The sequence below is a fragment of the Myotis nattereri genome (genome assembly GCF_964212035.1).
Source record: "Myotis nattereri genome assembly, chromosome: 5".
In the NCBI taxonomy this organism is placed as follows: domain Eukaryota; kingdom Metazoa; phylum Chordata; class Mammalia; order Chiroptera; family Vespertilionidae; genus Myotis; species Myotis nattereri.
The window spans coordinates 34,813,005-34,828,894 of record NC_138080.1 but is presented as its reverse complement, the minus strand read 5'-3'; the positions used below and the strand labels follow the sequence as shown (position 1 = coordinate 34,828,894).

General features: G+C 36.1%; 1 protein-coding gene across 1 annotated transcript in view; it reads right to left on the bottom strand.

Annotated features, from left to right (window-relative positions):
* The window catches only part of FZD3 (frizzled class receptor 3), a 133,959-nt gene that overhangs the window by 42,614 nt on the left and 75,455 nt on the right, over nucleotides 1-15,890 (bottom strand). Inside the window, exon 6 of the mRNA XM_081092871.1 lies at nucleotides 2,296-2,444. Within this exon, the coding sequence (XP_080948997.1) occupies nucleotides 2,296-2,444 (149 nt within the window). The remainder of the gene's footprint in view (nucleotides 1-2,295; nucleotides 2,445-15,890) is intronic.

Sequence of the window (15,890 nt, the reverse complement as noted above, 5' to 3'; positions counted from 1 at the left end):
ACAGAATATTATACAGAGTTCCAACAGCAGACCAGAGGATCGCAAGAATCAAGTCAAAGATTTGAAATACAAAGAAGCAAAAAATACCCAACCGGAAAAACAAAAAGAAAAAGGAATCCAAAAATATGAAGATAGTGTAAGGAGCCTCTGGGACAACTTCAAGCATACCAACATCCGAATTATGGGTGTGCCAGAAGAAGAGAGACAGCAAGATATTGAAAACCTATTTGAAGAAATAATGACAGAAAACTTCCCCTTCCTGGTGAAAGAAATAGACTTACAAGTCCAGGAAGCGCAGAGAACCCCAAACAAAAGGAATCCAAAGAGGACCACACCAAGACACATCATAATTAAAATGCCAAGAGCAAAAGACAAAGAGAGAATCTTAAAAGCAGCAAGACAAAGACAGTCAGTTACCTACAAGGGAGTACCCATACGACTGTCAGCTGATTTCTCAACAGAAACTTTGCAGGCCAGAAGGGAGTGGCAAGAAATATTCAAAGTGATGAATACCAAGAACCTACAACCAAGATTACTTTACCCAACAAAGCTATCATTCAGAACTGAAGGTGAGATAAAGAGCTTCACAGATAAGAAAAAGCTAAAGGAGTTCATCACCATCAAACCAGTATTATATGAAATGCTGAAAGGTAACCTTTAAGAAGAGGAAGAAGAAGAAAAAGGTAAAGATACAAATTATGAACAACAAATACGCATCTATCAACAAGCGAATCTAAAAATCAAGTGAATTAATAATCTGATGAACAGAATAAACTGGTGAATATAATAGAATCAGGGGCATAGAAAGGGAGTGGACTGACTATTCTCGGGGTGGGGGGTGGGGGGTGCGGGAAGAGACTGGACAAAAATTGTGCACCTATGGCTGAGGACAGTTGGGGGGGGGGGGTAAGGGCAGAGGGTGGGGTGGAAACTGGGTAGAGGGGAGCTATGGGGGGAAAAAAGAGGAACAACTGTAATAATCTGAACAATAAAGATTTAATTAAAAAAAAAAGGAAGTACATTAACCCATACAAGGCACAACATTTTAAATACAATCTTAAGAATATCTCCCAAAACCCAATTTCCATGGACCCTATCCATAAGTTATTCTACTAATTTAGAATTCAGATATGATGTTCATATAAGATTCTGAGTAAAAAGTTTAAAATAATTTGTTCCTCTGTGAATATTGAAGAACCTTGTTTTATTTTATGAACTAAGGGTTCAAAAAAATTAAAAATTAAAGATTCTTTAAATGTGCCCTCAAAAGACTGCTTTGGCAAGTCTTACCGTTACCATAATATTCTAATATGCAGTGTGGCCAACTATGAATTGAATTAAAATACTTTCTTAAACATATTTTATGTTATATAATGAAATAATTTTTTTTCTATATTGGCTTTAATGTGTACTATATCAGAAAGGAATAGCATGCTATCTCTTAAATCATTTATGGTTTACTTGGAAGTTCAATTTGAAATGGAAGCCTAATCTAATACCTGTGTGACTTAGGCCAAGGCATTTAACCTCTCTGTGTCTGTTTTCTCATCTGTAACACAAAGATTATAATACATACCAACCCTCACAGGAATATCACGAGCATAATATAAGAATGTATATAAAAGCATTACTTTGTTTTTAATTTTAAGAAAAATTATAATTTGTTTTTTTAAAAATAAAGATTGACCTTTCCTCATATCTCTTAGTAAGGAAGAGAAGTTTTTAGCTTTTTTAAAAAAATTGATTTGAGAGGGAGGGAGGGAGGGAGGGAGGGAGAGGGAAAGAGAGAGAAACATAAATTTATTGTTCTACTTATTTATGCATTCATTGATTGATTCATGTATTTATCCTGACTGGAGATTGAACATGCAACCTTGGTGTACTGGATGACACCCTACTCAACTGAGCTATCCAGCCAGGGCCACGTCTTTAGCTTTTTATATTATTTTAAAAATGTTTTTTTATTGATTTTAGAGAGAGAAACATCAATTGGCTGCCTCCTGCCTGCCCCCTCCCCCACTCCTAACTGGGGAGAGAGTCCATACCTGGGCATGTGTCTTGATCAGAAATCCAACCCCTGACAGGGAATCAAACCAGTGACTTTTTGTTGCACAGGACAATGCTCAACCAACTGAGCCAAACCAAGGTTTTAGTTTTTAATTAAGACATGCTACTATGCCAGTCTTAACTGATGGCAGCTGAAGTTATAACCCAAATTATTTTAATGTAAGCAACACAAAAACATTGACGTGAATGTGAAGTCTGTGAACATTGTGATAATTTACTTCAACTTACTCTTTTTTCCTACGACCATGAAAAAAACTGGCCCATTCAAAGCATGTCTTTTTGCTTCCAACCCAAAATATGGAGGGAATACCAACTATGAGAGCCATCAGGTATTTCATCAGAAAGAGAATCAGGTCTGGACGACTCATTTGAGTGACCTACAAGAAGAGAAAGAAAAATATCTTAAATATATAAAAAGAATTATTTATTAAAGGCCATTATAAAAATCTTTAAAATAAACAACAGTAAAGTAATTCTACATTTTGATGTTTTCACTTAAATAGTTCTATAGTTAATTTTCTGGTTATATGGAAAAATACACTCCTGAAAATTTGACAATAAATTTATAAATTTGTAATATATATTTTGAGTCTTATATTTTTATTAGCTCACATTGGCTGTCTTCTAAAGAAAAATAGTATTAACGTCCAAATAAACCCTAAATAGGAATAGAGGTTCAAGTAATACCTATACTGGCCAATTTTACTAGTCTTATCATTTGCCATCACGATATAAAAAAATTATGATCTTTAATATGCTCTTCCATCTACTTACTTCATTCTTTACTCTGCTGGCTCTTTTCAAGCTTCCTCTTTAAACTATGAGTTACTTATAAGTGTATTTTCTAGTTTCTAATCAGATTAGATTTTCAAAAATTTATTTTTATTGCTGGTTTCAAGTTTAATTACTGTGGTAAGAGAATCTGGTCTACAGATTCTGGTTACCTTAAATTTTGGAGACTTCTTTTATGATTGAGCATACACTTTTCTAAGTATTCCTTGTGTGGTAAAAAATAACACATATTTTTTATTTGCTGGGTACAAAATTTTCTAAATGTATTAGATCAACTTCATCAGTTGTGTTGTTCAAATTTTCCCTATATTCTTGACTAATTTTCTGTTTACCTACCCATTTTAGTACAGGTATGCTAAAATCTCTCACATAACTGTGAACTCATCAGTTTTCTTTCTAATCTTGCCAGTTTTTATTTTCAAGGCTATGTGAGGTGTAAGGTAAATTCAATAATGCTCTAGCTGCTTATTTTGCTTTATGAATACTCTTCACTTTACATTGTATTTTATCTGACATTACTACTGTCAAATCAGCTTTTCTTCCATGTTCAAATAGCTCTAGCTTTCCGCCTATCTGTCCTAGTTCTGTCCTCTGGAGCTAAGAAGAATAGAGCAACCACTCCGGAAGACCAAGTCGAGTCAATGAGATACTCTGCCAGAAGCAAAACTTAAAAACACAGTGTAAGTACTGGGAACAAAGAGACAACAAGACTATCTAGAAAATCCAAGAGAATCAACTAAAAAAACAAACAGAAACAGTCAAAGGGTTCAGTAACTTAAGCTGGACAAGAGTAATATAGAAAAATCAAAATATATCAATAACCAGATAAGAAAAATAATGAAAACCATTTAATTTATTATCTTAACAAAAACTAAAGGACACCTAGTAATAAACCCTAATAAGAAAATGATAAAACCTTACTGAAGGACACAGAAAAACTGAAGTAAACAGAGAAATATTCCATATTTCTACATGTAAAGCCTCAATGTTTTAAAGATGTCAATTTAATTATCCCCCAAAATAATCCTATAATCTGAAAAAATCAATAGGATTTTTCACAAGATATAAAACGTTAGGTATATAAGTATTTCAAATAAATGAGGCAAAGATAGATTGTTTAATAAGTGATGTAGGAATGGTTGGCAATCTACCTGGAAACAAAATAATTTAAACACCACCTCAAATAGTAAGGAAAAATAAATTCTAGAAAGTTAAAAAAAATCATAAATCTATGAAAATCATAAAGCATTTTTATAATGGAGGGTGTGAAGCCTTTTTAGAAGAGTAATATGAAACAAAGAAGTTATAAAAGAAAAAGGCTGATAGTTTTGGTTACTAAAAACTTAAAACTTCTGTAGAACAAGAAACTATAAATCAAATTAATAGACTAATGACTAACTAGGAATATTAATTGCATTATCTATCAATAAAGTAAACCTAAAAAGAAATCAAATGAATTAATAAAGATAACATAAATAAATTAGAAGACAAAATCAATTAATAAACCCAAAGCTGGTTATTTGAAAAACATAATAAATAACCATCCTCTAGCCCAGCGGTTCTCAATCTGTGGGTCGCGACCCCTTTGGGGGTCAAACGACCCTTTCACAGAGGTCGCCTAAGACCATCAGAAAACACATATATAATTACATATTGTTTTTTGATTAATCACTATGCTTTAATTATGTTCAATTTGTAACAATGAAATTGGGGGTCACCACAACATGAGGAACTCTATTAAAGGGTCGCGGCATTAGGAAGGTTGAGAACCACTGCAGCCCAATCAAAACAACATAGGGAAGCTCGGTGGTTGAGTGTCAACCTATGATCCAGGAGGTCAGGGCACATGCACGGGTTGTGGGCTCAATCCCCAGCAGGGGGCATCCAAGAGGCAGCCCATCAATGATTCTCTCTCGTCATTGATATTTCTATCTCTCCCTTCCTCTCTAAAATCAATAAAAAGATATTTAAAAAACAACAAAGGAAAGAAAAGAATTCATGTGCATATACACACACGCAGAAATGGTAAGTAAACAGCTACAAAAGACAAAACTAAAATAATATTAAGAGATTACTTTGCTCAATTGCATGCAAATAAACTTAGAAATGAATGAAAACAAATAATAAGAAAATATAAACAAAACTAAGCATAGCCCTGGCCAATTTGGCTCAGGGTTAGCGCGCTAGCCCACATAATGAAGGGTTTTGGGTTCGATTCCTGGTCAAGGGAACATACCTCAGTTGCAGGCTCGATCTCCAGCCCCAGTTGGGGTGCGGATAGGAGGCAACCAATTGATGTCTGTCACATTGTTTTTCTCTCTCTCTCCCCCCCCCCTTCCTTCCCTCCACTCTCTCTAAAAAAAATCAATAGAAAATATATCCTGAGGTGAGAGTAAAAAACAAAAACAAAAAACTGACCCCAGAAGCAAGAATAAAATTGTGCCTAACTCAATAGATTTGATAAAACAATAAATCTATAGATGTCCCATTTATGAATTTTTATGCAAACATAAAATTCAAAGAAAATGTCATAGCCTTGGCCAGGTAGCTCAGCCCCAATACACCAGGGTTGCGGGTTCAATCCAGGAGTCAAGGCATCAAGCAATGAATGCATAAATAAGTGTAAAATGAATCAGTGTTTCTCTTTCTTTCTCTCTCTCCCTCTTCTTCTCTCTCAAATCAATAAATAAATTTAAAAAGAATATGTCATAACCAAATATAGAAAAGCAAGGATGGTTCAATATTAGGAAACTGATTTATACATTCGATACATTATTGGATCAAAGAGAAAACATATACAATCATTTCTATGTATGCCAAAAAGGAATTTGATAAAATTACCCATAATTGTTTTTTAAATTATAATAAATATCCATTTATTAAACATTGTAATAAAATAAAAATAGAAGATATGCCCTTACAGTGACAAAATAAATCTATGTTATTCCAAAAGCCAGTACCATGTTTAATGGGAACACCAGAAGTTACTAGCCTCATTAAAGTCAGGAATACAAGAGGATCTACTCTTACTACTCTTAATTAACCTTGTATCAATAGTTCTAACTGCATTAGACAAAAAAAAGGTATAAAAACTATAAAGGATGAGAAAATGATTATTTACAAATAATGTAATTTTTAAAAATGTATTTTTGTTAATTTCAGAGAGGAAAGGAGAGGGAGGGAGCGATAGAAACATAAATGATGTGAGAGGATCATTGATTGGCTGCCTCCTGCATGACTCACACTGGGGGTCAAGTCCACAACCTAGGCATGTGCCCTGACTGGGAATCAAACTGTGACCTCCTGGTTCATAGGTTGAGGTCGATGCTCAACCACTGAGCCACATCGGCTGGGCACAGATAACCTAATTTTAAGTGAATAAAGTAAAAACTATTATAAATCAGAAGCAATATGACTAGGTGCAAAATAAAATATTGAAATCACTTTCAGATATACAAATTAACAGTTACTAGGTAAAAGAAAGAAAATTCTTTATTTGCCATTGTTATGGAATGAACTGTGTCCCCCTAAAATTCCTATGTTGAAGCCATAACTCCCAGTACCTCAGAATGTGATTTGTTTGGAGACAGAGTCTTTAAAGTGGTAATTAGGCCCAGCTGGTGTTGCTCAGTGGTTGAGCATCGACCTATGAAACCAAGAGATCATGATTTGATTCCTGGCAGGGCCCATGCCCGGGTTGCAGGCTCAATCTCCAGTGAGGGGTGTGCAGGAAGCAGCCGATCAATGATTCTCTCTCATCATTGATGTTTCTATCTCTCTCCCCCCACTCCTTTCTTCTCTGAAATCAATAAAAAATAAATTAAAAGGTAATTAGGATTAAATGAAATTTTATAGGTGGGCCTTAAATCAATTGGACTGATGTCCTTAGAAGAAGGGGAAATTTGGACACATAGACACAGGGATGAACACACACAGAAAAAAAAACAACATGTGAAGAAAGCATAAAAGGGTCAGCAGCCAAAGCCAAGAAGAGAGGCCTCAGAGAAATCAACTGTGCTGGCACCTTGATCTTGTGCTGGCACCTTGATCTTGGAGTTCCAACCTCCATAACTGTGTTTAAGCAACCCAGTCTGTGTATCTTGTTTTGGCAGCCCTAGCAAACTAATACTTCCATGTTAACAACAAAAGGGACAAAACACCAAGGAATAAATTTAATAAGAATAATGAGTGATGCATTTGAAGTAGCTTTAAAATGCTTATAAAACATGTTTGTGGATAATTAGAATCAGCATTAAAAAATGCAAATTCTCCTTGATTCAGTCATTAAATTTAACACAATTCCAATAAAAATGCCAACAGAGTCAACTGGGAATTAAACAAGATGATTCTAAAGTTCATATAGGAAAACAAACATTTCTACAGAAAAATGCTGAAAGAGGAGAGAAATATATCAATAAGCTATAAGAAAACTGTGTAATTCTGGGCCATAGAAGTTTTAGTATTTTATGTGACATTTCAAACTATTTAAAAAAAGATGAATTAATTATTCAATAAATAAATTCTAGATAGGTATCTAGAAAAAAAATTTTTCCCCTTTTCAAGGTAAAAAAAATTTTTTGAGGCACTTCATACTGCACATTTTCAGTCACATAAGAAAGCAAAAATGTTATCCTCCCCTCATCTATACTAATAAAAGGGTAATATGCTAATTATACCAGACAGACCAGACATCTTCAGGACGTCCTTCCTGACAAAGCTGGGCCCCGGCGCCTGCGGCCGGCCCAGGTGAAGCAGCCTGGGTCCCGGGTGCCTGCGGCTGGCCAGAGGTAGGGAAGCCTGGGTCCCGGGTGCGGAGGCCGAGGCAGAGGCAGTTAGGGGCAATCAGGGAGGCAGGCGAGTGGTTAGGGGCAATCAGGCAGGCAGGCAAGTGGTTAGGGGCGATCAGGCAGGCAGGTGAGCAGTTAGGGGCATCAGGTAGGCAGGCAGAGTGGTTAGGGGTGATCAGGCAGGCAGGCAGAGGCGGTTAGGGGCGATCAGGCAGGCAGACAAGCGAGTGGTTAGGAGCCAGCAGTCCTGGATTGCGAGAGGAATGTCCGACTGCCAGTTTAGGCCTGATCCCACAGGGGTCCTGGATTGCGAGAGGGTGCAGGCCAGGCTGAAGGACACCCTCCCCACCCCCATGCATGAATTTCATGCACCAGGCCTCTAGTTCTAGAAATAAGAGCATAAAATTTCTTTTTAAATCATGATACTTAGAAGTTTAGCATCTAAAATTAACAAAAAAGGGGGGGGGCATTTACTATATATTTCAGACTTCTTTGGTCAGGTTTCTCCCCGGTGGCATTAATATTTCTTCTTCCAATTCATATTACCAAAACAGTAAAAACCTGGGAAAAAATATAAACCTACTGATCACATACCGTATTTCATACTAAGATGAATTCCTATCAGATAAAAAATTCAAATGTAAAAAAACAAAAAACAAAAAGAAACCATGAAGTTCAAGATGAAAGCTTTACTCTCAGGGTAGAGAATAATTGTCTAGCTATGACACAAAATGTAAAAGCCATAAAAGTAGAGATAAATAAACCTATCATAAAAGTGAAGACACAAAAATAAAATACCAACATTTTATATGGCCATAATTTCCATAACACAACAACCAAAAGACAATAAAAAAGCAGATAAAGTTGTTGCAAACATTATGAGAGATAAAGGGCTAATTTTAATAAAAAAATACAAATAAGAAAAAATCCACCACCTAAAGAAAAATAGGTAAAATATATGGATAGTTTATAGAAATTTAAATACAAACATGAGTTCAACTTCACTCAGTTTTTTAAAAATTATAATTACATAATAATTTTATTTTTTAGCCTATCAGATAGGTAAGATCCAAAAGTCTGATAGCACACTGTATTAGCAAATGTGTGGAGAAATACACTCTTGCATATTGCAGATGAAAATACAAGTTCATGCAACCTCTATAAAAGACAATTTGGCAATATTTATCAAAAGTTTGCCATTTGTGAAGTTATTTTATGTCAACTATATCTTAATAAAAGTCATACCCTTTGATCAAGCAATTATTTTAAGAATTTATGCTATAGATATATATTCATATATATATATTTATATAGGTGAAATGATGTATGTACACAGATTGTAATAATAGTAAAATATCAGAAACAATGTGGTTTATCTAATCAGTGTCATAAAAAATGAGGAAGCCTTTTCTCTTTAGATTCTGATTTTCAAGATACATTATTAAATGACAAAAAAGGGGGAGAAGTGTGTAAAGTAACTACCATTTGAGTAAAAAAGAGGGGGAAAAGGAATGTACTTGCTAGTATATGCATAAACATTGTTCTGGTTATCTACTGCTGTGTAAGAAACCACACCAAAACTTAATGGCTTAAAACAAGAATTTATTTTTACCTCTGATAGTTCTGTGTATTGACTGGACTCAGCTGCATTACACTCACTTGTGTTCTCAGTGTAGCTTTAGTCAGAAGACAGCTGGGCCTAGAATCATCTGAAAGTAACACTGAGCTGGACAGCCATATAAGATGGCTTTATCACTCAAATGTCTGACATCTCAGCTAGGATTGCTGGAAAAGGTAGGAGCTGGCTGGGAATTTCTCTCTCCTTCCCACCCTCCTTTCATGCAGTCTGTCTATATAGCTTGGGATTGCACACATCTTGTGGTTTCAGAGCAGTCTGAATTCTTACTAGAAGCTGGCTTCTCCCAGAGCAAGCATTCTAAGAAAATTTGGCAAAAGCTGCAAAACTTCTTAAGACTTAGCCTTAGAAGAACCACTTCTGCTCATTGTACTAATCAAAAGTCATTGAATCATCCCTAGCCGGTCTGGCTCAGTGGATAGAGCATCCGCCTGAGGACTGAAGGGTCCTGGTTTAGATTCCAGTCAGAGGCACATGCCTGGGTTGTGGGCTCTATCCCCAGTAGGGGGCGTGCAGAAGGCAGCCAATTAGTGATGCTCTCTCATCATTAATGTTTCTATCCCTCTCTCCCCTCTCCCTTCCTCTCTGAAATGAATAAAAAATATATATATTTTTAAAAAGTCATTGAGCCAGACCAATTCAAGGAAAGGGACTACATAAGGCCAAGAAATGTGATTCATTGGCTAGAGGCAGGAGGGTGTATGTTTCCAAAGAGTAGCTACCAAAATGTTACAAAAATATACAGAAAAATGTAAATGGTGGTTATATTGATGGGGAGGTATGTTTTTCTTCTGAGCATGCTTTACAGTAACTTTTTTCTGACATTTAGGAATATTTTAAAGTGGAGAAAATTATATGTATACTAGACGCCTCATGTACTGGGGGGGGAGGGTTCCCTCAGCCCAGCCTGTGCCCTCTCACAGTCCGCGAGCCCTCAGGGGATGTCCAACTGATGGCTTAGGGCAGTGATGGCGAACCTTTTGAGCTCGGTGTGTCAGCATTTTGAAAAACCCTAACTTAACTCTGGTGCTGTGTCACATATAGACATTTTTTGATATCTGCAACCATCGTAAAACAAAGATTTATATTTTTGATATTTATTTTATATATTTAAATGCCATTTAACAAAGAAAAATCAACCAAAAAAATGAGTTCGCGTGTCACCTCTGACACGCGTGTCATAGGTTCGCCATCACTGGCTTAGGGGGAGCGGGCCTAAGCCGTCAGCTGGACAATCTCAGCGCTGCTGCGGAAGCGAGAGAGGCTCCCGCCACCAACGCTACAGTCGCCAGCCGTAAGTCAGCTTCTGGCTGAGCAGTACTCCCCCTGAGGTTGTGCTGCCTTTCAGTTGATTTGCATATTACCCTTTCCTTATATAGGACAATCAACATTTACAAAACATATTTAACCAGGAAAACTTTTACTGTATTAATGGAATGACAACAGTTTGGGTGATACAATGTGATGCAATGTAAATGGATTATAGTAGGTACCAATAAATGTTCTACAAATAAATTACTCCAATAAGTTATCAAAAATTATACTGAGTGGGTGTGTGGCTCAATGATTGAGTGTGGACCCAGGAACCAAGAGGTCATGGTTCAATTACAGGTCAGGGCGCATGCCCAGGTTGCCAGCTTGATCCCCAGCAGGGGGCATGCGGGAGGCAGTTGATCAATGATTCACATCATTGATGTTTCTGCCTCTCCTTCTCCCTTCCTCTCTGAAATCAATACAAAGATATATTTTTTTAAATATATTTTATTGATTTTTTTACAGAGAGGAAGGGAGAAGGACAGAGAGTTAGAAACATCGATCAGCTGCCTCCTGCATACTCCCCACTAGGAATATGCCCGCAACCAAGGTACATGTCCTTGGCCGGAATCGAACCTTGGACCCTTGAGTCCGCAGGCCGACACTCCAACCACTGAGCAAAAACCAGTCAGGGCACAAAGGTATTTTTTAAAAACTAAAACAATTATATTGCTATTTAATATATAGTGTACAGTGAATATTTTAAGTATCTAAAGCAAGCTAAATAAATAAATTAATGATCAACTAGATAAAAGAACATTATGATAAATTATAAATGAATCAATGCCCAGGACTTATATTCTGGATTTACACACACACACACACACACACACACACACACACACACACACCCCATCTTGCGACTACCTTACATTCTCTGTTACGGCACATTAGTTCTTAAGGCAGATTTTCACATAAAGTTAAGAAAGAACAAATAGCCCTGGCCGGTGTGGCTCAGTTGGTTAGCACGTCATCCTATAAGCCAAAAGATCATGGGTTCGATCCCAACTGGGGGTAAGGAGGAAGGGTGGAGGCAACCGATAGATGTTTCTCTCTTCCCCTCCATGTTCATCTTCCTGCCTCTAGCAGACAGAAATGGATGTTTCTTTCCCTCTCCCTCTCTCTAAAGCAGCGGTTCTCAACCTGTGGGTCGCGACCTCTTGGGGGCTCGAATGACCCTTTCACAAGGTCGCCTAAGACCATTGGAAAACACACATATAATTACATATTGTTTTTGTGATTAATCACTATGCTTTAATTATGTTCAATTTGTAACAATGAAATTGGGGGTCACCACATGAGGAACTGTATTAAAGAGTGACGGCATTAGGAGGGTTGAGAACCACTGCTCTAAAGTCAATAACAAACATAAAAACTAAAAATACAAAAAAATATATGCAGCATATCTAATGGGTTGAAACATATAAGGTACTTAGAACTGTGCCTAACACCTAACAAATACTCAAACATGGGGTGCATGGAGCTACTGTCCCAAAAGATACTATTAAAAGATAATCCATAATAAGATATTGTGGTAAAATAAAATTTTAATATAATCCTTTCTTGGAGATTCACATGCACATTCATAAATGAAAGGCTCTGAGAAGTCCTGAAATAAGGAACTATTTATCTTTGTTTATTCCACTGTTTCCTATGCTTCTTTATACTTAAATTTCCCCATCTGAAAATTAAGGGGTTAGAACAGTGGTTCCCAAGGTGGGGCACACACCCCATAGGGGGGCAATTTGATTTTTAAGGGGGGGCGATTCAAGAATGAGTTATTAACACAGTGAGTTTTTTGCATTTCTTAAGGTTCTAGGGGCCTCATATACAGTATATAAATATATATTGTGACATATTTATGCATTTCAGTTCTCTATTGTATTTTTTAAACTTTATAATTCCTTAGTGATTTCTTCCTCAGTACTTCAACTGTCCTTTTGTTCTTTTATATTTCTCTTTCATGGATACCATGTTCTTTGGAAGCTTGTTTAGACCAAGTTAATGGCCTTCTAGGCTTCCTCCATGTGAACAGGAGTTCACTTTTTGAATAATAAGAATTATATGTCACGGGGGGGGGGGGATCAGGATTTTAGAGATGCTTAGGTGGGGCATGGCCAAAAAAAGGTTGTGAATCACTGGGTTAGAATATTTAAATTCCAAGGTATATCCTAATAGCCTATGATCTAATAATCTTGAAACATTTTCTAGGGGAATTAGAGACGAGTTTTTATTATATCAAATTGTGTTCTAAAAATTCTTTTCTTTTCCATGATTTAAAAATCTATCTTCCCAGTTAAAGTACACATGTTAACCATGATTGTACACGTTATTTTTGGCTCACACACACAAAAAATAACAACACACAAAAACAAAACAAAACACAGTAAGTTCCTATAAAAGTGGATGGAGATAAGGGGAAGAATCTGATCATTGAGAAGCATGCTTCAAATCATGTCTGCTTATACTCAATAAATAGTGTTAACACAATGACTGATTGAAGAAACTTATTTGTAAATGTAAAGACATAGCTTACATAAACTTAGATAATGTAGCTTAATGAAGATGAAGAGGCCAAGAACCTAAAAATTAAAACTAGTAAAACTGTAATCAAAGAAGTATAGTGGGTGATTTAATTAGAGTTGAGCAAAGGATTAGAGGAATTGTGTGATGTGAAAAGAGCATTGGCCTAAAAATAAACAATGTAACCTTAGTCAAATTTCATATAAAACAGGGGGCGGTGAACTGACTAACCATCTACAGTCTAAAATTCTCTTCTTCAGAGATATTACACAATCTAACCCCCTTATTTACATATGTGGAATCAGTGTGGGGAAAACAAATCAGTTTGCTCAAGGTCACAGAGCTAATTAATTCAGTCACTTAAATAGTGCCTATATGTCCTGGTACAAGAGTTATACCAGTAAATAAGTTTAAAAATTCCCTGCTCTTTTGTGCTTACATTCTAGGGAGGGGTAGGGAAAGGAATTAGTATGGAATGCTGTCAGTAAACAAAGAAATAAAGAAGTCTAGTAATTTCAGGTAGTAATAAACTCAGAACTAAAGCAGGCGAGGGCATAGCGTTTGGTATGTGATACTGTGTATGGGGCAGGTATTTCAAGTCAAAGTGGTCAGAAAAGGCCTCTCCAAAGACGTGACATTTAAGCAGAAATCTGGAGTATATTCTGTGGTAAGAGTACTTCAAATGGAAGGAGCAGCAACAACCATTGTTATCTCTGAAGAATAACAACAAGGAGACAAAGATGGCTAGAGCTGAGCATAAAAGGAGAGGATTGTAGAAAATAAGTCAAAGAAGTAGATAGGGGCCAAAGTTTACAGGGGTGGACAAAAGTAGGTTTACAGTTATTCATATGGAAAAAGACATGCAGTTATGATTATTACAGCTTTATTTACTCAAAGGAATGTCATCATGCAACTGTAAACCTACTTTTGCTCATCCCTATATATGACCCTGCAGGCAATAGTAAAAATTATGTTTTTTATTCTAAAGGTAGTAGGGAGCCGTTAGAGGGTTTTGTTTGAAGAAGCAACATAATCTCTCTTTTTTTTTTAAAGATCACCCTGGCTACTGTGTTGAAAATAAATTGTAAAGGAACACAAAAAGAAAAGCAAGCAGATGAACTAGAAGACCACAGTGAAAATATCAGCTTGGACTAAGGTAGAAATGGAGATGGTGAGAAGTTAATGAATTATGTGTGATATGAGTAAGAAGACTCATAGATGGCTCCAAATTTGAATCTGAGCCAACTTGTGAATGACAGTGTTTACAGAATGGGGAAGAACTGGAGACAGGATGTAGGAAGAAGGTTTAAGAAGAAAAATGAAGTTCTATTCTAGATATGTTATGTTGGAAATGCCTTGTAGACTTCCAAATTAAAGTACCATGTAAAAAAATAATGTCTGGAACTCAGAAACAAAGTTGTGCTATTTAGTCTAAAACATGGGAATAAAAGATTATCCAGAAAAAGGGGAAGGGGGAGAAAGAGAGCCTAGGTGAGAAACCGTATGTTGTTGCTTCTATAGTGTTTTAAACTGCATTTTCTTTCATAAATTAGAAATACTGTCTATATAACAGAATTGCTTGAATTAAAGAGGAGTGCTCAAAACAAGATCAGCAATAACACCAACAATCAAAGCCTTCTATTTGGCAAGAGAGTAAAAAGAATTAGAAAACAGAGGGTTGGAACAGTTTGTATTATAAAGTTCTGGTCAAAGCCAAAATTCCAGGGTAACCAAGTCAGCACCTGCCCGTGGTAGAGATACAGTGAGAAAGCAACTCAAGCAACACCTGTTTTGTGAACATGCCATTTAGGCAAAGAGTACTGGAGCCAGAGGGCTAAGACACTGGGGAAAAATGGTCAACCTTGCTATAAGAAAAGGAGGTTTCCCTTATAAATGAAGAAACCTCGTTTCCCTTAGAAGAGAAAGGAGTGCATTATTATCGATTTATAAATTACATAAGAACCCCTCCCCAAACAAATTCAGTCAGTTCTGATTTAAAGCAGGATATATACTAAGTATAAAGGCAAAGCTCACTAAAGGAAAATATTTAAATAAAGGAATACGGTGTTCAGTTTTTATTTTACAATAACCTTATAATGAACTAAATGCCTATATTTTTATTTGAGAAAACCCCCCACTAAATATCTTAGTTCTTTGTATAATTAAAATGGACAAGTGAGAAACTTTAAAACTCTTATAATTATCCTTTAAAAACACTATATTCCTATTAATGTTAAAATATATCACTGTAACAATGGAAAAAACTCACCTGATATATTTCTCTGATCTATTTATTGGGAACTGTAGGGAACCCAGGCAGAGAAGGGAGACTACCAGTACTCACTATAAGCCCTATGTCTTACTGTCCTTTCCCTACAATGGTCTGGCTAGCTGTGAACAGCCTACATTCACCATCTTCTAAACAACTGATCTCCACTAACATCACTAATTTTATTCAAAAGAATTTTGCAATATGACTTTATTCAACCACAATATGGAAAGTATTTTCCATGTTTTACTCTTTCAATTTAGATCCAGAATCCATCAAAGACCCTGGGGTTTGAAAATTCTTTTTAATTAAATAGAAAAAATTATTCGTGCTAAAGGAGAAAAAGTAGTGTGAAAAAAGAAACCCACCAAGGGCATTTTTATGATTATTGTGGCGGCCTACATTCAATTCTTGTTTCTGAGACTTTGGCTTTGAAACAGGTTGGCAAAGTTCTTGGCTTCTTTCCCTATCAAGTAGCATCTATACTTTACTAATGGAGACA